The 25584-nt window shown below is 41.3% G+C and overlaps 1 protein-coding gene across 2 annotated transcripts; it reads left to right on the top strand.

Annotated features, from left to right (window-relative positions):
• Positions 1–2933: 2933 nt before the first annotated feature.
• Positions 2934–11130, top strand: MSANTD4 (Myb/SANT DNA binding domain containing 4 with coiled-coils). 2 transcript variants are annotated; one of them, XM_063148935.1, is made up of 3 exons: positions 2934–2998; positions 6849–7476; positions 9175–11130. In XM_063148935.1, exons 2-3 carry the CDS (start codon positions 7015–7017, stop codon positions 9748–9750), a joined length of 1038 nt encoding a protein of 345 aa, XP_063005005.1. In that variant the 5' UTR covers positions 2934–2998; positions 6849–7014; the 3' UTR covers positions 9751–11130. The 2 variants fall into 2 exon arrangements, with proteins under 2 accessions (XP_063005005.1, XP_063005004.1); XM_063148934.1 differs by lacking the exon at positions 2934–2998 and having other exon boundaries at positions 3498–7476.
• The last annotated feature ends 14454 nt before the right edge of the window (positions 11131–25584 follow it).

The following is a 25584-nucleotide window of genomic DNA, read 5'->3' as shown; positions in this document are numbered from 1 at the left end:
TCCTTCTTGGGTCTCTCTCTTTTTTTTTTTCCTTTTTTTTTTTTTTTTCTTTCCAGTGAGTTTTAAACTGCAGAGATTCTACAGTGTTTCTAATGCAGGTAATCTCTTTTGGGATTTGTTGGTTTGTTTTTTTCCCTTCAGTTGGAGAACATTTTGAATGCCATAACCAAGAAGGCAGTTAGCATGGATGAAAACTGCAGTGAGGGCGGTTTATAATTATCCTTAGACCTTGTATTTGTATTTCCTTTGCATACTGAATTACTGTTCCCATGCTAATTTTAATTGTCTGCTGAAAAGTTTTTTAAGTTTACCATGGTAAGGTACTCAATTAAATTGGTATCATTTTTTAAAATTAGATCAGATTGATATACAGGTTTTTTTAACAGTTTAAGTATTGCAAATGATTGGGTGTTTATTGTTACTGAAATGGACCTTCCATACTAGTAGAAGGAGCTTTATATGGAAGGAGAAAAAAGCTACAGAGTCCAAAAGTTGCATGCCAAGACTTGCAGAAATGGCATCAATACAAAGTGATGGAGCCCAGTGTTGTCTTATATCCTTCCAAAACTGAAAGTTCTGTAACCCCGAGACTCCTCTATAGATAGATTAGAGTTGCAGCAATACAAATTGACTTTCCAACACTCCAAGGCCTTTGCCCCAATAGCCTTTCAGCTAGCAAAAGCCTTTTGGAGACATGTACAAAGCATTCCATCAGCATTCACAATATTAAAAGCTTATATTGAACAATTAAGGGATTCACAGACCAAATCTGAGAGCTTAAGTTGCATAACCCTGTGCACAATCAAAAGGAAACTGTATTTGTATGTTCTACAGATCCAGGGAATTCACCATGGACTTAAACAGTTTGTGTCTGAAGTAGACCATATGGTAGGGATTTTCCTCCTGTCATCAGAAGCAAGGAAGAAAGAATCTGGATTTAATTATTAAAATACACATAAATTACGCAAAAAAATCAAGTCAATTCACATAAATGGAGGAGGTCCAAGGATTTTTGTTGGAGGAATCTGTTATACACTCGGATTTTTCACCAGTGATTAACAGCCTCCATAAAAGTAGAGTAACAATTCTGGGAGAAAGTAGAGCTATTTAGGTTTATGTGCACAGCTACTCTAGGAAATAATATGATTCCTAGTTAAAATTATTCTAGGAATACTAATCATATTTAATGGGTTTGTCTTTCACAATAAAAGAAGGATATTCAACAAGGTATAATTAGGACTAATTATTTTTGCAGACTAGCAGAGGATCAGACTGTTAATGACCTCCCCTTTCCATCATTTATCCACCTACTTGCTCCTGAATCTAGTTTGAACTACCTTGCAAGACCTTTACAGAGTGCTTGAATTCGATTTCTGAGCACCAGAAAATTACGAGTTAAAATACTGGTGTCACCGTTGGGTCAGACATGTCATACACACACGTGATCAGGGTCCAAGAAAAAAGTTTTTATTCTGAGTATTCTCCAGTTTATACACTCTTAACAAATCATGATCTTAAGCCACTAACTACATCACAATAACGTATTATATTAATTGGTGGAAAGCAATTAGTGTCAATGTAATTGGCAAAAGTGTTACAGAAATTTAATGAGGCATGTATACACATTTACTAATGCACGTAGTCTAACTTATAAAAATGTTCATGTATCTTTTCTAATCTGTTCCCATGCTGATGGCCTTGTCTTCTTCCTTGCTATGGATACACTCGAAAATCATCAATTGTTATTTCTTCTAGTAACTCAGCTTTGTTTGCAGGCCAGCTGTCAAGCCCCTCCATATACTGGTAATAATGTAAAGGGAAGCCAAGTTCATGCATGGGTTTCAGTAAGAAATACCCCAGTGTTATATTTGTCAGCAATGTGGCATGGTCTTGCTCCACTACCCCTCACCATTTTCCTTTTTAACTGGATTTTCAGTACACAGTGGGCAACACTATCACTACCTGTTAGCAAACTGGTAAATTAATAGTTGGCTGAACCTGGAAAATACCGTTTTAGGGAGATTTGTAATTTCATCACAGTTAAAGCTGTAATAATCAAATAACTACCCATACAAGTGAAAAAATCTGGAAAGACTGAGCAAGTCACTGTTAATGAATATGTGAAGTACTAAATGCACACATCAGGTTCGGCAGACTAGAGGTACCAAACTTGGAAAAAGTAGAGTTACATCATTAAGGCACCAGGACCTAACACAGAAGACAAGGACCAGACACATCTTGTGTGGTGGAGGGGGCGAGGAGCCCCGAGCCCGACAGCTCCAGAAAAGTGATTTATGTGTATATACCAGCCACATCAATGGCGTGGAGCAGCGCTTCCCGAAAAATACTTTTATTTCTTTCATTACAGGATGTGATAGACGTCATTTCTCCATTTTAATCACAAACCGCGCAGTTCAGGACGAACAGCCGGTTGCCGCGCGCTCGCTCTGGGCAGCAGCATCATAAAACCTCGAGGCCAGACTGGTGGCTTATGCACAGTTATCCCGCACGTTCGGGCTGCCCCTGTCCCTGCCTCTCTGCCTGCCTCCCTCCTTTCCTCCTCCCTCCTTTCCTCCTCCTTCCTTTCCTCCTCCTTTCCTCCTTTCCTCCTCCTTTCCACGCAGGCCGCCGCCCAGAGGCACCGGGCTCCACCCCGGGCCGCGCCCTCCGGCAAGCGGCAGCACCGCACCCACCCCGCGGAGGGTCCCTGGCTGAGGGGGGCGGGCCGCCACAGCCTGCAGCCAATCATCGGCACGTCTGGGGAAGACAAGCGGCGGCTGCAGCCAATGGCTGTCCGGCGGCTGCGCGCGGCGCGGCCCCGCCGGCGGAGGCGCGTTGGGGATTCCGGCCCGCCTGGCGCGGCAGGGCGGGGCGGGGGAAGCGGCGGACACGGAGCACCAATAGGCGTGCGGAGACGAGTGACAGGCAGGCAGCTCGCCCAATGGGAGGGCGGTGGCCGTTAAAGGGCCGGCGGCCCGGAGGGGAGCGCCGGGCGCAGGTGAGTCGCGCGCGCGGCCCCCGGGGACCGGGCGGGGCGGGCGGCGGCACCGGCCCGGGGATGGGGCGGCCGCTCCCCCCGCGGTGTGTGGGCAGCCCCCGCCGCCCTGGGGGGGTACAGTGGTGGGGCTCCGTCGCCCTCGGTCCCCGGGGGGGATGAGGCGATTGCCCGCCGTCTTATCTCCCCACGGGGAGGTCCCGTTCCTATTTCTCCTTCTCCCGGGAGAGTCGCAGGGCCCCGGCGGCCGGAGAGGCCCTGGTTTGCGGCAGGGCCCAGGGGCCCATCTGCTCCCGGGGCCTCGGGCTGTGCTGGCCGGGCAGCCCGCCGTGCCCCCGCCTCCCTTTGTTGCCGCCTTGCTTTGCCTGCAGCGCTCCGGGTGGGAGCGCGCTGAGCCCGGAGCCGCGGCCGAGCCCGCCCTGAGCCTCCCGGGGCGCCTCCGCGCAGGGACCGGGGCTCCCGTTCCCCTGCAGGGCCGTGGCTCGTCCCGGGGAACGCGAGCTGCGGCCTGATAGTCTGTGCCTTCAATTGCCTCAGTCCTCAGCTGCTTCCCATCTTCAGCGCTTTCTCCCCGCTTCGTTGAATTGTCCTTTTAGGTGCTGTTGGTTCCCTTCTGTGCCTGCTTTTTCGTTTGAGTAAACCGCAGGCTTCTTCCAGGGCTGTGTTGGGTGATGTGTTGTGCAGCGTCCAGATCCTCCTGTAGTAAAAACCTTTGTAAAAAAGCATAAGTTGCTCCAAGCCAGTGTAGCCATCTCTTAGGAATTACAAAAAAGTTTTCTAGAAAGCCTTAGGCAGAAGATATTCAAGACCCTAATTTTGTTTAAGAAAACTTAGCGATAGTAGGTCCTTATAATTTGATAAATTTTTTTATTCAAGCATAAGCCCTAAAAGTTTTGGGTTTTTTAAATCAAGACTTCATCTTTTGTAAAAAGTAATGATCTTCATAACATTCAAGTTTGATGCTAGCAACAGTCTTCCACTCTGGTGAATGCATGGATTTTTTTGTTTGCCTCATTTTTTGTTTGGTGCCTTTGATAATTTTTTTTTGTTGGTCCAACATGTGGTCAGACAATAAAAATGTGAACAAAAAGATAGAAAATATAGAGGCAGAATGAGGATGCTTCTGTCTTTAACTATGCCAAAGGTTCTCAGTGTATGCATATTCTGTCTGTTTGTGGAGTTTCCACCTTAGTTTTACAGTACTTGTTTCTTTTCAACCCCAACAGTTTGTATTTCTTTTGTGCAGTGATGAGAGCCTTCTTGATCACAGGTTGCTTTTGGCCTGACAGGCCCAAAGTCAAAGCTCCATCTTGCCATCTTTTCTGGAAGACATTAAAGTCTTTATGTTGTCATCAGAATGGGGTTTTTTTAGCCAGCACTTTACCTTTCTGCCCAAACTGTCAAAGTGTGCATTTTGCATTGCAGTTCTCCCCAGCTTCTTGTGCGCCTCCTCACTGGCAGAGCATGGGAAACCGAAAAGCCCTTGGTTTAAAGTAAGCACTGCCTAAGCACAACCAACACATTGGTGTGCTGCCAACATTATTGGCACGCTAGTCCAAAACACAGCGTTGTCCCAGCTAGCAGGATGAGCAGTAATGCTATCCCAGCTGCTGAGGTTTGGAATATTGGTGGGTTTTTTTCCTGTAGCTATCTAGAAGGTGTACAAGTCCTAGCTTATTTACGTTCCCATCTCTTAGGTACTTTGAGTATGTAACAGCTCATTTTTCCTTATTAAAGAGTAATATCCTGGAGACCATCTGGCAGTGGCTAAGAACTGAATATCCCAAACCTCAGCTTTTGTTAGATAATAAGGTTTTTTAGTTAATATATCAGATAGATACACAGAACCATCTTTGGGAGTAAATATACTTATAAGACAATTCACTAACTCAACTTATATTAATTAGAAAGGAATTGTCCTTAACAAAGCAATATGCTTTCAAAAAAGAAAGAGTTAAAGAGGCAGGATGTCCTTACCAATTGGAAGTTGGTAGTCATGAGTTTTAAAAAATACATATTTTGCTGATGTTTCACTGGCAAAGTCAGGGGTTTCTATCGGATGTGTTCTAGTAAAAGTTTTAAATAAAAGTCTAAAAGAAAACTTCACCTACTAAAGGAACTGGATACCAAGTTAGTTTCCAAGTTAGTATTGTAGTTCTTAAAGGTCATGTCCTTGGCTTATGGCATAAAATCCAAAACAGAATAGACATTTAACCAAGCATGGCTGGGGAGATCAGTCAAGTGATGCAGGGGGCTGGCCCACAGGGTCATTTAAAACATTTGCATCTTTTAACTCTCAGCCCTCTCTAGAGCTAAGGAGAAAGCTTACCTGTCAGCATTTTCCGTGTTGATCTACAGTTGTATTTGGAAGATGATGAAAATTTGGAAACCCAGTTTATTTTTTGTTTGCTTTTCTGTGTTTGTTGGCTATGAAAGAAAACATGGATGTGGAAAACTGCAAGTGAGCCACTTACTTACAGTCAGTAGTATATCAGAGATGAAGAACAATGTCTAAACTATGAGACCTTATTCCCCAGGTGGGGAGTTGTAGTGCAGTGTGCTGATGTGTGTGCTTTAATCAAGTTTATGGAGAACAATAGGAGGAAAAATACTTAGTAATTTAAGAATCCTGTATAGGTGGGAGGGAGTTATTTAAGAATTAAGTCCTTTAGTTAGTAACAAGTGAATCTATAATCTGGAAGCCATTTCCCTTCAGGTGGACCAATGTCTCTACTGCATGAACAGTGAACAAGCAGCAGCTAGAAGTGTATAGTGAGTCCATGGCCCCCTTGACTTAAAGCCTTTTAAACCTACCTGCAGTGGTAGGTAACACGGTACAAAAGTCTGTTCAAAATAATCCTAAATTGAACCTATTGCCAAGCAGTCTGTGAGCAAGAGCCTTTTTTGATTCCTAGTCTTTTCTTCCACTATATGGTGGGTTGGTTTGGTTTTTTTTTTTAATATAATCTGTTACTAATGCAGTAATAATATTCATTACTGTGTTAATAGTCCCCTCAGTCTCCGCTTCTCTGCAGAGTTGCACACAGTCTGTCAGGTGAATTAGGGGGGTTTGTGTTCTCCTCACCATCAGGCACAGGCCCAGCTGGTGCTGAGGGTAGAGCACTGGCTGAACTGTAAAGCTGCCCTGGTTTCTGACAGGAGATGTTCAGCAGCATGAGAAGGATGCAGGAGGGTTTTACCATGGGCATATAGTGACTTAAATCTATTTCCTGTAAAAATGTCTCTAATGAATGACATTTGTGTTAACTAGTAGTTATTTTGTGACATTCAACAGGATTGCTCCAGTTCTTTTATTTATGTTTATGTTAAGTTAGAAGAACCTCGAAAATGTCAACTTTTCATATTAATTTACTTTTTTTTTAATGAAAATGTTTTCTTATTTAAAATGTGTCTCAAAAATTTCAGTACCCTAAACATTTCATATTTTTGAAGTAATGATATAACAATTTCAGATTCTTTTGTAAGTAGTTGAGCGTTCAGACTGAAATGCGTGTGTCAAATTTCAGTCTTAAGGAAATCCCAACTGACAAAACTCTTAAGACCTGAAGGAAAATATCTGTAGTTTTGTAATGGAAATACCAAATCAGCCTTAACACTTTGTGACATGGATATATTAATATATCCATGGTTTTATGATTTATAGGAGATTAGAGGAAGTAGAGAATCTATGACTACTTTGTATTGAAAGTTTAGCAAAATGGTTTTCCTTTATCAAATAAACAGTTAGTTCAAAATATGCATTCCTTAAATGATGACTTAGGAGTCAAGTTGTTAAATGAAAATATTTGGTGTATACCTTGGAGATTTATCTTGTTTGCTCTTTTTCTCTTAGGAAGCCTGACAAATAGAAAAATACAACAAAGTGAAGAGAAAATTTACTTCATGAGAACTGAGCTCTGCTTTCATTTGCTTTTAAATTTATTTGTATTAGTAGCTGATTAGTGTCAGATCATCTCTGTGGTCTGCTTGGTGAAATTACTAGGTTAAGCCTGGAAAAAATGAAACAGTTAAAAAGAAAAAGAAAAAGCAATTTTAGTGTTCAGGAAACTCAAACTCTCCTTAAGGAAATCAGAAAAAGGAGAGAAGTTCTCTTTTCGAAGCAACTTAATACAACAATTAATGAGATGAAACGGAAAGCTTGGGAGGAAATAGCAGAGTGTGTCAATGCTGTAGGTGAAGGAGAGCAGAGAACAGGGACAGAAGTGAAAAGGCGATACCTTGACTGGAGAGCACTCATGAAGAGAAAACGTCTGAATGCAAACATCAAAGTAGTAGGTGCTGGGTTTCACCTTCCTTCATCCAATTTAGATGACTCTCTCAATGAAGACATGGATGAGAAAATGGGATTTGCAATTGAATCTAGTTTTGAGTGGCAAAATATCACTGACTTCAGAGAAGCCGGGGGATCGTTAACAGAAATCAAAGTAGAAGAGGAAGAGGAAGACCCGCAGAATTTTGAAGTGAGTGGCTGATATACTTGAGCTATGTGCAATATGGCCTTTGCTTCATTTCAGCATAAGGCGCTTTACTCTGTTTCTTCATAGCATCTGTTTCTGTTTTTTTCTGAATGTGTGAATTAAACTGTAGAAATAAATATTATTCAGAGACATGGTATTCAAATCTAGCAACTTGGAATTGTCTGTAAGGTCTTGCATGTTGATTACTGATTTGATATCCCTAAACTTTGAGTATGTCTTTGCACGTGTATTTTCCATTTGCATGTGCCACAGATAAGAATTAGTTGAGTCAATGCAAGGAAAATACTCTGTTGAAGGAAACTGGTCATTTTGGTATTCAGAATGCCTCGATGGATAAACAGAGAAGTGCTCATCTTTAACAAATGGAAGTAAATGTTACCTGCAGGTACAGAAAGAAATAGAATACAGAAAAAAATAGGATACTGCTTGCATTTCTTGAAATGAACCTACAGGAGATAAAAACATTACTTGAATTAGTCAGTCAGCCTTTCCTCTCTATCGAAATTTTAGCGTGAATTTGGCAAGCAGTTGTGGATTCTATAGACAAGCTGATACTCCTAGTAGTACTGTGACTGTCTTGGGATAGGCAACCAGCTGGAGTACAGTCAAATGTTGGGATAGTTTTGCTGTTCCTCTTTAAACACACAGTTCCCTTTTCCAAAAGGGGTACTCAAACAATTTTGTGTGGGATATTTTATTGCTTTGGGTTTTTTTGGGGGGAGATTTTTTGTTAGTGGGAGGAGTGGGGAGGCAACTCCAGTCTTAACTCCTTTGATATGTATGCTGGGAGAAAACCAGTGTAAGCTGTTAGATGGTAGTGAGAACTGCTGTCAGACAGTGCTGAAGGAACAGTGTGTGTCTTCTCTAATGCTAGAAGATTGGCGGTGGCTCTCCTAGTCCTAAAATTTTTCTGAACGCTTGCCTTCCTCAGTTTTCCTTTCTCTTGCAGCATGCATATTGGGAGACAGTTTATCTCTTTTGTACTATGAATTTGTAAGGGCTGTGATAATACACAAAATATTACAGTCTGCTGAAAGCAGTGGTCTTCACCACCTCATCATGTGCCACAAATAGCTTTACAGCAAATGTGATAGTACAAAATGGTTAAACAAGTCCTGCTTATTGACCCACTTAATAGAGTTGGGAGAGTTAGGAGCATGTGAAAAATGTCAGTGTTAAATGTTTTCTAGGAGTGGAATAGCCCAAGTTATTGAAGGTTAGGCTAGCTTACATAACACATACCCTATGGATCCATCTGCTCTGATAAATAATTAGTCACAACAAATGCCTGGTGGCTTACATAAATGTCACTCAGCTCTATGAAAGGTAAGAACAACATATGGTCTCCTAGATCCAGTTTTTTATCAGTTGTTCTGAATTATCTGTAATAACTACTCTGCTATATTTTCTGGATGTTTTTGTATGTTCACTGACAAGATTTTCCATTTTTCATTACCAGATATTAAGTTGCAGATCAAGCCTGTTTCTCTTCCTGTAATGATAAAAAAATCTTCTGACGTAGCATCGTTATTTTACAACATATAAGTTAAACATTTCTGAATCGCTTTAAAGATGATGAAAAACATGCACTCTGTTCTTTTCAGTCAAGTTGTATCTAACAAATTTGTTCTGGCATAAAGACTGGAATGTAATTCTTGTCTGTCGCATTCCTCTCTGCAGTTTCCTATTGAGGAAGAAGAAGAAATATTGTCATCAGTTCTACCAGATTCAAAAAAGGAAAATGACCTACCAGACTTCCCCCACATTGAAGAGTTTGGAAATCTGAGCTCTGCTCAAGCTAGGCTAGCCTATGAAGATTCTCACTTGCTTATAAATCTGGAGAAGCAAAAGGTGGAGTTGGAGAAGCAGCGACTGGACATCGAAGCCGAAAGGTTGCAAGTGGAGAAGGAGCGCCTGCAGATTGAGAAGGAGCGGCTGCGCCACGTTGACTTGGAGCGTGAGCGCCTGCAGATTGAGAAGGAGCGACTTCAGATAGAGTGGGAGAAACTCAGGCTAGAGACTCTGCATGCTGAAAAACCTGCCCTGGAAAGTGACCTCACCCAAACTGAAAAACCCATCATGCAGCCTCTGGATCTAGAAACTGAAAAGTTAAAACTTGAGAAAGAACGTTTGCAGCTAGAGAAAGAGAGGCTGCAGTTCCTAAAGTTTGAGTCAGAGAAGCTGCAGATTGAGAAGGAGCGCTTGCAAGTGGAGAAGGAGCGCCTTCGAATTCAGAGAGAGGGTCACTTGCAGTGAACATCTCAGCTAAGGTGTCAACGTTAGTGTTTCGATGTTTCTAAATTAGAAGTAGTTCTTTCCTTGATACTGAAAGTGTCCTAGAGGCTTAACATTCTTCTGTTCAGAGTTGAATGTTGATGTTAAATTGAAAAAAAAATGGTGCTCAATATGTCAGTGTGCCTACATAAATGATCTTACGTGTGAAATTGCTTTTCAGTGTATCAGAACTTAAGTGTTATGTTCTCTTGTCTTCAGTATTGTGCTGTATTAGTTCAGTGTCCTCCTCTCACAGAGGCCTTGAGAAGAGTCCAGGCTGAACCTTGTACTTTTGTCACCGTACTAACAGGAAGGAAGGATCAGAATAAATCAGCTTGCTGTGAGGACATGGTACTGACAATAGCCTATATGGTAAAGAAGTATAATTTCGGCAGAACACAGGAATACAGAGTCATTACAAGAGCAATTCATTAAAATTTATTCCCTCCCCCCCTTTTTTTCTCCACCCCCATAATTGGGAAGAACAGTTGAAGAGTTATCTAGAAGTTAAAAGTGCAAGTTAAATTTGTTGCAGTTGTGTTTACTGTTGTTCCATGGCTTGAACTGAATGGGAGTGCAGAAGATAGGTTTGAGTTTTTATGGTGTTTTTGTTTTTTGGTTGACATATTCATATTAGGCAAAGTTACACATCAGGCATACATACTATGAGCTGGCCTGTTGGTTTCACCCCGCCATTAGTAATGCTGTATGGAGTAAAGCACCTGTGTTAGGATAGCACAGGGATTTACTGATGGATCAGACATGCTGTCTAATGAGTCTGTGATGACACTCTGTAGGAAATTGCTAGACCTTGTTTGTTCTTGGAAGGCAGTAGCTAGTGATAGGAATCTCAGAAATGGAGACTGAGCTCAGCCTAAGAACCTCTGAGCTTGAACACTTCTGCACTCATTGCTGGTTCTGCCTGGCCAGTGCCAAAGTCACATCTGTAAGGCAGCCAGAAGAGGCTTCTGTTGCTCTCTATGTAATGTATTTTAATTAGACAAACAGAAATGGTCAGTGCTGAAGGCTGTTAGTATTTTTCATAGGCAATGTAGTCATATAACAAAAAAAAAGCCAAGGAAGGAAGCTTTCTATTATTTCATATATGTTTAAATACCAACTGAGCCAGACTTCACCTTTCTCATCTTTCTGCAAGTAACTGTCATGTTAACTCCATTGGAAATGTACAACTGTGGGAACACTAAGTCTAAACGTATGTTGAGTGACTTAGGTGAATTTGTGTGCAAGTAAATAATATTTGTATCACTACAGGTTTACTTTTATTCTGCAAAGATTATTTTTTTATTACTGAAACAAGTGTGATTCTACAGTGGAAATAAATTTGACTACTACACTCCAAAATGGCTCTTGAGGCTTTCTTCACAGAGAAGCTAGGCTACATCTGAAGAGAAACCTGGATGCTGAACCCTGCAGCACTCCAGAGTTGCTGGTGCCTGTATTCCCTGCGTAGTCAGTCAAAAACATGAGGCACCTCAGAGCTGGACTTAAATCACCTGGGACTTAGTTGAGAAAGGATGAAGGAAGGAGATACCAACCAGTTAGATAAAAATGCCCTGGGGAAAGTTTCCCTGAGTTTTTTCTTTCTAAATGACCTCAGTGGGATGCCAGGTGCACACCAATATTGCTCCATCACTCTTCAGCTGGATGAGAGAGACAATATAACAAAAGATTCATGGGTGGAGATAAGAGAGGGAGAGATCACTCAGCAATTACAGTCATGGGCAAAACTGGCTTGACTTGGGGAAATTAGTTTGCTGTCAATCAGTTCAGAATAATGAGAAATAAAACCAAATCTTTAACCACCTTTCACACAACATTCTCTTCCTCCCAGGCTTAACTTCACTCCTGGTTTTCTCTGCCTTTCCCTGCAAGGGATGCAGGAGGATGGGGAATGGGGACTGCAGTCACTTCAGCACATGCTGTCTCTTCCCCTCCCTCCTCAAGGGGAGGAGTCCTCACACTCTTTCCCTGCTCCAGCGTGGAGTTCTTCACATGGGAGACAGTCCTCCATGAATTTTTGCAACAGGAGTCCTTCCCACAGGCAGCAGTTCTTACTGAAGTGTTCTGGTGTGGTTGCTACAGGGTGCAGCCCTTGAGGGACAGGCTGCTTCAATGTGGGTGCCCTGTGGAGTCTCAAGTCCCGCTAGTAAACCTGCTTCAGTGTGAGCTCCTCTCTCCACAGGTCCTGCAGGGAGCCTGTTCCTTCAGATGTTTCCATGTGCTTCAGGGTGGGCTCTTCCAGGAGCTGCAGGTGGATCTCTGCTCCCCCATGGGCTGCAGGGGCACAGCTGCCGCATCATGGGCTGCAGAGGAACCTCAGCTCCAGCACCAGGGGCACCACCTGCCCCTCCTTGTGCATTGACCTTGGTGTCTGGAGCTTTTTTGCTTGGATATTGACATTCTTCTCTGGCTGCATTTGCTTCTGCCTGTTTCCCTTTTGTTAAATACATTATCCCGGTGTCACTAGCACCATCACTGATGGACTTGGCCATGGCCAGGGGCAAGTCCATCTTGGAGCTCCCAGGGATTGGCTCTGTTGGACACGAGGACAACTTCTGGCAGCTTTTCTCAGAAACCACCCCTGTAGCCCCTCCTTCTACCAAGACATTACCTCACAAATCCAATATACCAAAACAAAGGGACAAATTGGCAGCTCTCTGGTATGCATCATGCAAATTGATATTAAAAATAGTTTTCTGTGATTTGGAGAAAATCTTTTCCTTTTAAAGCATGAAAGAGGCAGAATTCACGGAATTAGTCAGGTGTCTAGTGCATACAAAATTGACCAAGATAGTGGGATAGCATGGATTTTATGACTGTGTGCCCTGAGGTGGCCAACTTTCTAGATAACTATTCTGGTTACCAAACAGGGTCAGCGTAGGAACAAGGAGCAACATTGCCAGCTCTGCAAGAGGTAGTGACCAGAAGGGCCAAACCAGGAGAGAGAGCATCCTACAATCTTACTTGGAAGACACGTCTTGCCAGGGCGGAGCAGATGTGGATTCTGGCTCCTGTTTTGACAGGTAGTTGAGCTGCTGCTTGATACCACCACCTCTGTCTTCATGAATTACTCCATTTATCCATTAGGATAATGATTTGTATTTTACATTTAATGACTTCAGAAGTGTACCCCAAGAGCATGAAAGGTTTTAGGGAAAAATAGGTAGATAAATCTGAACCATCTCTGAATTCTTAATTGTTTCAGAAATTTGAACACTTTTCCAAATGTTAATAGAGCTGTGTGTAAGCAATTACTTTTCCTAACAACTGTTCAGCCTCCTAGGGAAATGATACGTCTTTTGGTTATAGAAAATGTCTTGGAAAATATTGAATGATGAAATTAAGTATTGAGATAAATCATTGAAAATGCAGTTTCAATATAAAATTTAGAGAAAATTACAGAGTTTAATATGTCTATTTTATAGCTTGCTTTTTTCATAATGAAAATGCAGTCATTTTGTGATAATTTGAATTAAAATATCATATATTTAAATACTAATCTACAATCCCTTAAACTTTAATTGCTTGGTGATCACCTGTGATCCTGATGGTGAAGCCTAAGGTCAAGGTTTCGACCCTGTAAATGTCCCCCGGGTTAGGACATGCACATGAACTCATTGTTCTACCAACACTGATCATGGGGTAAGGGTTGTAAATGCAGTCCCCAAGAGCAGCCCAGGATGAGCAGTGTCCCAACAGGCACAGCTGACAAAGCACAGTAGGATTCAAAGACATCTTCCTTTCCTTGAGTCAGTGGTCTTATGTTATTTCTAGGACCTTTTGAGCAACTTTCATTGCACAAAAAGAGGTGCTGCAAGCAACATACAAAAGGCATAAAATATTAGTTTATTAAGATGAACAAGAGATGGTTAGGATTTCATAAGCATTTGTATCTTTATCACCCCAATGTATTTTTACTACCCAGGAAATTATCAGCCAACGAGGAGGAGTTTCTAAAAGCCCCCTTGCAAGTGGGAACAGAAGCCCATAATTTATATTTCTTCACCTTTTCACAGAACTGTTCATGCAGTTACCACAAAAGAGCATCAGTGATGAGTATCCTCTCTGGCTCATTCGTCCCCAAAAGCTCCCTGCAGAAAGGCACGGAGTGCTCCAAGGAGATGGAGTCAGACCTAGGGCTGATATTTTACAAACACAAAAATACCCTCAAAAATCCTACTCTCTGTCAGTCAGGAGCCTTGACAGAAGTGATAGGTGGGAGAAGAGAGAGGAGGAAAGACTAATTTTTCTCTGTTGTTGCTGAAATTATTAGTGAATTTAAGCCAGACTGTGTCAGAAAATGTCACCACATGCAATAGTATTCACCTTTTTTCTCTTTTATCTTTTTCCTTTTGCTTTTAATTTTTTCTCTTTTCTTTCTCTTTTTCTTTTTTTTTTCTGTGTATCATTATAAGTCTGAATACCTGCATCACTCAGACACTGTTGAAGTTTGCAGCTAACATTAAGATGAAATTTAAGAAGGCTGGATTATTCTGTAGCATAATGGGTTTGTTTTGCATCAAGGGCTCAGAATGTTTGTAGTTGGCATTAGGACTATGGAAAGATTTTAATCCAAGTTTTAAAAAAAAGGAAAAAAGAGAAGAAAAGAAAAATGATTGCATTTTTTAATGAATTCCCACCTGGTTTTTTGTTTCCAGATAATCAGCTTATTTGAAGATGCAAATACAAGGAGCGAAGAACACCTTTAGTATGGGCTTGGGACAACTTGTAGTACTTCATATTTTCCTTTTTTTTTTTTTTGTGTTTTTTTGTTTGTTTATTTTGTTTTGTTTTGGTTTTTGTTTTTTGTGTGCCAATTTGTACCAAACCCATGATTTCCAAAGCACTAGCAATGCCACTTGTGCTCTTGGTTTGTGCCCCAGGTGATCTAGCAGTGACACAGTGATCAGCCTTTTGCCATTCAGACAGCATCAAATGGGAGCTGGGGAGGGAGCTCAGGACAATGGGAGCTCTTGCCCACACCTCATTGGGTTTTTCTCTCTAGTCTCTTAAAGCAAAATCTCCTGATGCTATGTCACATGATGCCAATGAATTCAAAAGTTCTCAACCATCACAAGACGTACTAGGAAAAAAATATGTCACCTGACAGAAGACCAGAAGAAGCCCTTTTCAGATACTGCACATAATCCTTGTAAACTTGACCTGCTTTAGAGGACACTTCCATCCTCTCCTTTTACAGATTATGTATGGAATGCCATTGTTATTTTCTGTTCCAGTTTTATTGGTTTTAATTTCCCTGCTTCACTCTATCAGTAGTTTTATTCTATACATTAGTAGACTGTGAAATACCTTGTCTTGTTACTTCCATACTTTCTAATTGCAACACTCCATCATTAGTCAACGGGTTCATAATGTGGAAGGCAAAGTTGCTATTTCATTTCATGCTATATAATACAATGCTTTTGGTTCAGTAATTACATTGTGCCAGACTTGTGATCAATCCTGAGATAGCTCACTTGTGATGGATAGCCCCATCACAGAGCGTATAAGAGTTAAAGGAAGAAGCAAATTTTTAATTTTGCTCCTCTGTCAATTTAGCTACTTGAATACTTCTTTGCAGACCAATATTTATCTTACTGTAGAGATTACAGAAATGAGAACTTAAAAGAGAAAATTGAAGTTTGAAAAGCATTTTATAAAGTTTTGGTTTGCAAACCAGGAAAGATAAAAATTAAATGTTCTTCCACAGAAAGCTATTGTGTGTTATTCTGTTAATGGATTGCCAATCTTCTAGTCACCTGTTTAATGTACTGGAGAAAATCATTACCTGCTTCTTATAACTATTCTAAGGGTTATGTGAAATGAGCTCATCATTTTACTACTATTATTGCTCAGTGCTAGGCCTGTGAAAAATAGATTTCCAAAGGTTTTTTTTCCTCTGTCATAGAGGTGTTTGTGAGTAAAACAATTTTCTGAAGTGCCAGCAATGTTCAAAGTCATAGGTTATAAGGAGTGTCTTTTCCTGACAAGGAAGGAGTTGCAAGTATGGGGTGCAAGAGTGTAGCATGGGTTGTTGCAGGGACAGCAGGACAGCCACTCCAATGGAGTAAAGGTGGAGAGAGCTGTGGCCTTTAGGGACAAATGACATCCTAGTGCCCTGAGGTTACAGCAGAGGAGAGCCTGATCCTAGTGGGACATGTATACACTTTCTGAAAAGGATCTGCTAGGAGACACAGACAGAATTTCTGTCCAGACAGACTATTGCTTTAGTTAAATGAAGCAAAACTTGTTCTTGAATATCTTTATAGATAGGAGATCACAACCTATTCCTAGTTTTGAACATAAATACAAAATTTTCCTATTCATGTTATAAAATTCTCTGGTCTTCATTGTTCTTTGACTTTTGCTTGGGGCTGCATCTCAGATTTTTCCATCTTACATCCTATCTGCCATACTTTTTGTATATAATCCTTCTCCCAAGGAATACCAGTGAGATCCCACTAGTGAGAAATAACAAACTTAAAACCCCTCAGAAAGCCAAGGTCTGGCACCCTAATGGGGATTTTGTCATCTCACCAAAGCGAGGCAAAGTGGCTGTGTCTCAAATTATGTCAAGGTCATTTTGTATCCAAAACTTTGGGAAAGGTCTGAGGTTCAGAATTCAGTTAGAAGTAGTTCAAAGGAGAAGGGGCAGCAGGAGGACTACACTGGTGAAGCAGGTGGGACACACTCTGCTCTGACAGTGGATACTAAGACACTGAAAGGAGTTAACTGTGATACTTAACAAGTGGAGAGACAAGGAAGTGGGAAACGAGACATCAGACGGAGCATTGTGGGTGGGCAGAGCCTGCCTTCCACTGCCTCCCCTCCCCTTTCTCAAGAAGAAAGAATACAGCATTGCTTTGGATTTTCCATTAGAGCAGCTCCTTCCAGCATCCCCTACATGGCAGATGAGCAAAGCCAACATGGCAAGGCCAGCTGTAACAAAAGAACAACACAAAAGGACCACATCTGGAATTGGATTACAGGGGTAGAGTCAGTAAGTGAACTCCAGGGACACGGGTGAAGGCCAAGAGTGATGGCAGCTACAGAATGGATAGCACCTCACCTCCCTTTTTGGCTCTGTATGATCAATATGCTTTTCTATTGATTCAGGTATTCAACTGACTTTGAAATGGAAACATTGCCACTATTTTATATGCATCCTACTAATCCAGAAGTTTTTTAGTTGGAGGACTTCAGGTGGTTTCTGAGAACAGCAAACTGCTCCACCCAAGAGAATTTTGGAGAAGTCCTGTGAAGACAGATCATTTGTTTAGTCGCTTCACTTTTGGTATGCATCTTATGCATCACTATTGCATCAAGATAGCAATTAAGAAAGTAAAAACACAGCAGAAAAAGTGGAGAAATTGAATATGCAAAGGTAAAGAGATGAATTACTACTTTTACCATGCCTGGGTTCAGATGTGCTCAGCAAGAGCAACAGTAGTGCTTTGAGCTATTGCAGAACTGAGATCTGCTTGGTGATCCCTCCTTGGGAAATAAGCCTCAAGATTTCTGGAGAGGACCTGAGAACTCAGGAGGTGAAACTAAGATGGTGGGCAGTATCAGCAGAGACCCCTGGGGATCCCAGGGGTCAGCCTGTGCCAATTCTGAGCAGCTGGGGCAGGAGGAGAGGTTCAGCATCCTATTGAACTGTGGTTGTCCTCTTCCAACTGGCCCAAAGCTTAAGGAATTGCAAAAAATACAGAAAGGAAAGGAAACATAGGTAAGTGTTACTATTCTTTCATATTGGTTTTAGTACACAATAAAATCTCAGAGCTGAGGGCAGGAGACAAAAAGGGACCAGTCTAATGAAAACATTAAAAAAAAAGTTTTTGTTGTGTGGCTGTGTGGCTGTGCTACTTTTCAAGATCTGCAGAAGGCTTGGGCAAGAGTACAGCTGCTTTTAGATGTGTGCAGGTCTAAGGGTTATTGCGAGCCTCTGAACTGTCTCACACACAAGAAAAAGCATTTCTGTCATGCCAAATAGGCATTTTCACATAAAGTACTGGTTTATAGTTGACCTCATATAAAAGATGTAGATAATATATTTTTTTTTTTGTCTTGAAAACAAAATATTTTCTGGTAGCAGTTCTTTCAGAGTCAGGAGTGAACACAAACACATGAACTACTTCATTTTTATAACAAAAGGACCCTTCCTGTGAATTGAAGTGCACGTGCCAGTTCCTCCTTCTTCCTGGAGCCTGCCAGCTTCCCTTCCCTTAGATTGTTTTTTCATCTGCAGTGTTTATAATAGTTGCAATGTTTCTGCAAGATGGAGAAAGGGCTGTTTATTTAGGAGGCTGTACTCAGAAGCTTGTCAGTTTAGCTGGACTGTTTGCCAGAAAAGAAAATTCAGTCTATTAAAAGATGCCAGCTTTTATTCAGGATGAGCAAATCCATTCAGAAAATAAATCCCTTGTGCCCTCTTCATACTCTCCCTTTTGATACATGAGCATTTTTGAGTCTTAGTTCATATGTTTATTCTTTTTGTAGAAAAGAGTGATTTCCTGTAGAAGAAAAGTCTTTTGAGAGAGAAATCAAGCTCTGTGAACTTCAGTTCACAGCTTTTTATACAAGAGTTCAGAAAGAGGTTAGGGGAAAAACAAAACCAGCGAATGTGGAGCAGGCTTTGAAAAGCTTCTCCTGAACCTGCTCTGTCAAAGGGAGGGAACAACCTCCAGACTTATCTGCCAGCTTCCCTTGGTGTCAGCAGAACCTTCTGCATGGCCCAGATGGTATCAGGGCTGTGGTCCTTCTCCTGATGAGCACTGTGCTGGCATCCCCACCATTGCCTGCACCAAGGGGAGCTTGGAAGGCTCAGCAGCATCTCTACTGCTCTTCAGTTGATGGAGACATGGGCAGGAATGTGTAGGTCTATGTGTGCACACAAACCAAAGGAGGTTTAGGGGAACATAGGTTCTGATGGAGAGGGACCCCATGGACCACAAGGTAAGAGCTGCCCCAAAGCCCATGGATGATGCAGTTGAACGCACTCATCCCAGGTGTTGGTGTACTCCTACCCAGGTGCACACTACAGATCTGACACCTGTGACATTTTTGTTGCGTGGTTTTCATGGGTGAGAGGTGTGGTGGTGCATTTGTCCTTTCCTCCCAGGCCACTCCATGGTCTGGGAGATGCTCGTGAGGCCTCAGCCTGTGACAAACAGTACTTGGAAAGAGCTCCTCTTGACCTTATCAGAAACACCATCTGTTCTCAGGAACTTCTGATGCCTAACAACCTCCCGCCCTTGTTTCTTTTGTAATGGACAGTCTTAGGAACATTTTTTTGCCTGAGTACCAACCCAAGTGGAATGACATTTTTGTTCTCAAACTTTCAAAGAAAGGGTGCCGACCTGAAGTGTGGCCAGGATGATCCTTATCGCTAGAGCCCGCTCTCTGGAGGCCCTATACACAGCAGTCCAGAATGAGACCCTTTGAACTCTCTCAGTGTCTGTGTCCATACAAGTGTGTATGTGCTTTAGCCAAAGTGAGAAAAATTGGATTTTTCCTGCTGCTCTCCTGGATTCTTAAGTACTTTAGATTTGTAAGCAAGTTAGGCCTGTAAGGATGTTACTGCTGTATTATTGTAAATCCCATATGAATCTTTTACTCTCTTCCTGTACCTCCCTGCCTTTCCCCCATCTCCACAAAGATGATTTTGGGGTTATTTTGGTTAATTTTGGTTTGGATTGATTGACTCTGGATTTCTTCTTGCTGTTTTTTCTCACTCTGCTTAACCATCTATTAAGCAGCAGAGTGAACCTTGCCAATGAACTTTGTCATGCTGTCACTTTTATTTATAATTAACTTGTTTTTACTGATACTTTTGCTGGTGATTCTTTAAGCAATTTAGAATAACAGTCATTCACAAAAGGAAGGGAGGAAGTCGTTGTTTTCCTTTATTAGTCTTGTCCAGCATGGCACAAGCATTCTGGATCCTGTGGCAGGTTTTCCATCTGCTTCACAGCCTCCCCACCATTGCTGTGTTTCTATAAGTGAAACCAACAAAGAACAAAAGGATGGAGAGCCACCACAGTCAGAGAATTCAGAGATACTATCAGGAAGAGATCAAATTAACACTAGTAATTCCTAAGGAAATTTAAAGCACTTTCCCTGTCAAATGACCAGGAGAACATCATTAGCTCGGATCCAAAGTCTACTAAGGAAAAAACAAAAGTGCCTCTTTGAGAATGAAAAGATAAATGCAGAAGCATGTCCCATTGCTAAGAAGTGAGTATACTGGGTATGCAAACTGATTCTATGATACTGAGATAAATGGATTTTGGTCTGAAATCATTCCTCCAAAAACAATGATGAACTTCTGTGGTGAGACCTTCAGAAATTTAGTGGTGCATCCAAGGAAAAGGAAATCATAAAACTGGAAGGACAGAATGGAACTGCTCAGGTTATTTGCAAAGAAGATTTTCCTGATGGAATATTTCTTGTCAAAGGCCTGGGCTATGGAAGTGTCCTGGGATGAGTGTCTGAGAAGAGTGAGTAGGTCCAGAGTTGTGACAGATACATTTATGTGACACAATGGCATTGTTTAGACTTAATTTTAATTTGAAAGTTAAAAATAAATACTAGAAAATACACAAACAGGGAACTTTGAGACTATATTTTCAGGTGAACCGATATTTTCCTATCAAGCTGCTTTTCTGACAGTGTCTTTGTTTTTCCAATGTAAATTCCACAGTGATGTTATTAATCCTGTATTTTTATTAGAGATATTTTTTCTAGACTTATCTCTGCTCCTTTGTCATATTCAACCTGGAGTTCAAATTGAAATTTTAAATTATTTTTGAAACCAGTATAATGAGGTGGGTAGTAAAACTGAAGTGTCCTGTTTAGATTTCCCAAATCATGGGTACAATGGCTAGCTGGGAAAGTTTTACCCAATATACAGATTTTTTTTGTATACTGGAGAAGGAAGGAAAATAATAGGGAATGAGCAAAGGTAGGAACTTGTTTTAAACAAGTACTAAAGGAAATTCCAACAAGGTATTTGTGAGAACAAAACCCAAACACCTACAAAGTTTTTAAATTTAACATTTTTGTCTTGTTCCTTATTGAAATTTGACCTCCAAATTTCAATAAGGAACTGTCAACCTCTGTAGCCCTGAGAGATGCTGTTTCTTAGGTGGTGAGAATCTTCAGGGACAAACAGGCTTGCAAGAGCTGAACATATTTATGCCAGCAGCAGAAAGAATGGCCCAAATCAATTCTCAGGTGTCCCCCTACAGTGGTTTCCCATACCTCAGCACTCAAGTTTGACAGCATCACCAAGGGACCCAAGAGGGTTACAGATGGACAGGCAGCTTTGTCACCATAACACCGGGCAGTTCATCTCCAGAGGCAAAACACAGAGAAGGGTAACTGAGGTGTGGTTTTCCCTTTAAATAAAGGCTGATGTCAAGATTTACTGGTGTGCTCTGGGGGCAGCCAGCACTGTTAGTGCCTGTGGAATATTTTTCCCAGGACTATACAATAAATTTCAGTTTCAGACGGAGTCTGTTTGGTAAATTTTAGCAGTGCCTCTGTATTTTGCAAAAAAACCCTCCAACCCACCAACCATGCTACTAATATATATGAAATACAGCAGCCAAAAAACTTTTTGTCCTTTATTTTGTGTATGTGTGGGTACATAGGAAATCATCCAAAAAAATCAAACTAAGAAATGCATCGCCAATTATCAAATATACATAAATTAATCTTTTCTGCCTGAAATACCAATTCAGGGGACATATTCACCTACTCATCACATTTCCCACTGAAATTACCAGAGCAAGGTTGTCGGCCCGCAAGGAGTAGGCAGGGAAAAAGCCACCACATGTTCACTGCAGCATGTGATAATAGCTCAGTGCTGAGTGTGGTTGGGCTCCCATCCCACCTTGTCCTCCCTCCGACACTCTGTGGCTGCCTTGGGATTTGGCCAGTTGCTCCGGGATCAGCTCTGGAGGGGTAACCCTGTCCTAGGGGTCCTGCATGGGAGCTTGGCTTCATTCTTCTCTTCCCTGAGTGTCCATCCAAGGCTGGTGGCTGTGGTGGGGTCTGGGCACTGCCCTCTTTGGCTGCTTTTGGAGGGAGGGGTGGCAGCAGGGAGGAGCATCTCTTCATTGGTGTCGTTGCTGGGACAGCAAACCTGCCACGTCCCTGAAGAGAGGCCAGGCAGACCTACAGGTAAAGCCAGGCAGGGCAGAGCTTTCTGCCTTCACCTGCACACGTCTGGATGGGTCTCTCACGGCTGCAGAGAGGTTTCCCTTCCTCCTGCCAAAGTGGTCTCTGTTTGACAAAGCTTTTAGGAGTACGAAATATGGCTGATTGAAGCATTGTGCTGACACAGCCCGAGGGTGCATGGATCCAGAGCTGCTCCAGGTTGAAAAAAACTGCTGTACAATCAGCTATTTAAATAATAGATCAATTTAATTTATCTGAGAGAGCTTATCTTGACAACATAACTTGATTAAGGTCTAGCAATATCTACACGGGAGATTTCAGAAGGTAGGGTATTCTAGCACATAAAAGCAAAACAACACAATCAAATTCCTGGATGCAGAAAGTAGCCGTATTTTACCTTGAAAAAAGTTAGAGTTTAAGACAGTTCTAAGTGGCATTTGGAAGCCCAGCAGCAGCACAGGAGGGCTGTGACAAATGTGCCCTCCAGTGAGATGCTTGTAATTTTTCCCTCTCCACTGTAGCCCTGTGAGTCTCTGAAAAGAGCAATTTGGGAATGCCCAAATTGTCCGTGCTAATAAATGATCAAGGTCTAAGTGCCTCAAGAAGATAAACACCCCAGGTGGTAGGTGGGTATCATGAGATGGAGTCAGCATGTACCACACAAAAAATTAGCTTGTGAAACCAAGTGACCAGCCTACACCTTAGTGTTTCTTCCCTCTTATCTTTATATGGTATAAATTATCTTGTGTGCTGGCAGATGCTCCTTATGTCCTTGCAATCCTGCCATTATTATGCTTTTTTCCAAAATAAGCACCAGAAAACAGCCACATCTTAAGCTTTATATTTTAGTGGTGGACTTATGTTAAGTGGAAGTGTCAGGTTTGCAGTTGGACTCACCAATCTTGAAGGTCTTTTCCAGCCTAAATGATTCTATGATTAATTTGCAATGATTTCCATTTACTCTGCTACAACTGTTTGCTCCCTTCAGCAATGATAACCACCTTAGCACTGCATCTATCACGTCTCCTTTTCTCTGCTGGCACTTTGCAATAGCTGCTCTCCCAGTTCTTTTGTCTCTGTGCTTTTCCTTAAATGTCTTTTAGAGATGAAACTATTTCTCTTTGCTGTATATAGGGAACTGTGTGCCTATGGACAGTAGACGTCCAGGCAACTACACATGGATCTTGCAAAGCTGGAGTTCTCTTAGTGAGAGAGATTTGGGAAATATATGCTCATGAAAGGAGCTGAGAGAGCAAAGGAGCTGTGGGGAAGCTGGGCATTATAAGGAGCAACTGTTTAATATATGGTCTCACCCTTTTAAAAATAATCATTTACTAGATATGAATAATCCTTGGTGAAGAATGCCAATTCCCCATTGGGATGGACAAATCAAGATCTGTGGGTGTGCTGTTGGCTCCTAAATTTTGTGTATGATCAGCACCTTAAATTGCACCCTCCACATCATCTCCCAGCACACAGTGCTGCATCACATGCTAAGCATAAACCTCCTGCTCAGCAACCTGTTCCTTCTGTCCCAAGGAAACTTGTTGCTTCCCTCATCTTTGCGACTCATTGCTGCCCCATTGGTTGCAAAGGGTTTAAAAGTCAGAAAATCCCATTTATGCGATATACTTTTAAGAATGACTCCACAGTCTCATGTTAGCTAGTTCTGCTGCCTTTTTCTCTTTAGTTCAGTATGTGGGATCTGCTTGGCCACAACAGCACTGTTTCTATCTCTCTCTAGATTGTCCATTCAAGGAACGATGCTGCTCCATGTTGAAGAGCCAGTGACAGGAAGGAAACAGTCCTCCACTGAAAAATGTTTAGAGAGTATCATTTAACTTGCTTAGAACCACATCTAGCAACTTTTAATTACCCCTGAGAGTGGAGCCTCCACAGTCCCTCTGAGCAGCCTGTCTCCATGTTTGACCATTTTTACCTTTCTGTAAAACGTTGTTTACAATCGTCTAACTTTGATTTCTGCTGTTGTTACTTCTCTCCACTATGCCATGTCCTTTCTCTGCCTGTGTGTCCCCTTCAAGCCTTTGTACACAACTCTTAACTTGGCATTTCCGGAGATGCTCTCACTTTCCTTGGATCAATCTCCCACTGGATTTGTTCTAACAAGATGTTTGGATTTCTGCTTGACTACTAGGACCAGCTCAGTACAAAAGATTTAGCTTTTCTGTGACTCATTCCAAGGACTTTCTCCAAGTACTGTCCAGTTTTGAGAATACTGTTAGAATTCTTCCTTTGTTTTTGTTTCAATTGCACATTCTCTGTTTGACATTAATGGTAGCTGCAACTGTGGAGTTTGGCATTTTTTTCTTTTCTTTTTTTTTTTTTTGTACGCTGACGCTGGTCTTCCCATTGACTGAAATGTTGCTAAGTGGCTTGTGCTGATTCCCTATAAAAATTTCAATACCACAGTTGGAAAATGTACAAATCTTTTTCTTTCCTCTTCTTTCTTCTAACAAAGAACATAAGAAAAGATGTTCTAGAAAGGGACATTTCTTTGTCTTAACATCATTTTACAGAACAAATGGGGTTTTTTTGGCATTTATCAAAGAGAGCTAATTAAAAAAAGAGAAGATAAAGTTTTCTGATTGATGACTTCATACCATGAAAGAAAAAAATATTTTTCTGCCTAGAAATGATTTCTGTTTTCTAACTACTGGGAAACCCTTTAGATATATCAAATTTACTAACATGTGGTATTTTCCCTCTGTACAAGCTTAGTGTATGGGTATAAATCTTATTTTCCTAAGGGATATTAAAGTAAATGGACCTGAAGAAGTACTGTTGAAATATTTGTCTTCTTTCAGCTGTAAATTTGGTCAGAGTGTAGTTAGGATACTCGGCATTTTATATACAGAGAAGCTTTAAGTTTGCAAAGCTTCATCTCTCCTTCTTCTTCAAAGCTAAGCTCATAAACAAAGGAGCTGTTCCCAAACTGTCACCATAATGTCACTCAGTTCCACAAAGTCACCACATCACTTCTGTCCCTATAACAACTTAATATCATCTGTTGCTAATGCCTCAAAATAATTTCATGACCATCATTTTCAAAATAACTCTGAAGTGATTACTTTAAATGCAGTCTTTCTGCAATGTTTTGCAGAAAATCACCATTTTAATGAGAAAACTTTAGAATGAAGACTTATTTTATTAATATTAATAGCACTGGCAATTTGTGATAATAAAATCATGTTTCTCACTATTAAAACATAATTTTCCAATTTGTTCTCCCTTGTTATTTTCTATTTCATATGAAATGTTGAAAAGTTTTATATGAAACTAAGGTGTTGGATAATTAGTTTAGAAAAATTGAATGCAATTTAAGATGGACAAATGTAAAACTATACACTTAAGTAGGAGTAATCCACATCAGAAATGCAGGATGAAGCCTGAGTGGCTTTGTAGCTTTACTGCAAAAAGTCAGGAAGAAAATGCACCAACACCCTCCTACTCCTGCAGATAAAAAAAAATTAATAGGAATTCTGTCTGCAATGAGCATGGAAAGGAATCTTCCTGCTTTTATTGTGACCACTCATCAGGCTGGAATTGGAGGCTTTCAAATAGGACTTCAGGACTGATTTGGTTCAGTTGGAA

The sequence above is a fragment of the Melospiza melodia genome, chromosome 2 (genome assembly GCF_035770615.1).
Source record: "Melospiza melodia melodia isolate bMelMel2 chromosome 2, bMelMel2.pri, whole genome shotgun sequence".
NCBI classification, from domain to species: domain Eukaryota; kingdom Metazoa; phylum Chordata; class Aves; order Passeriformes; family Passerellidae; genus Melospiza; species Melospiza melodia.
Note: the sequence above shows the minus strand (reverse complement) of the source record. Positions and strands in the feature narration are given on the sequence as shown.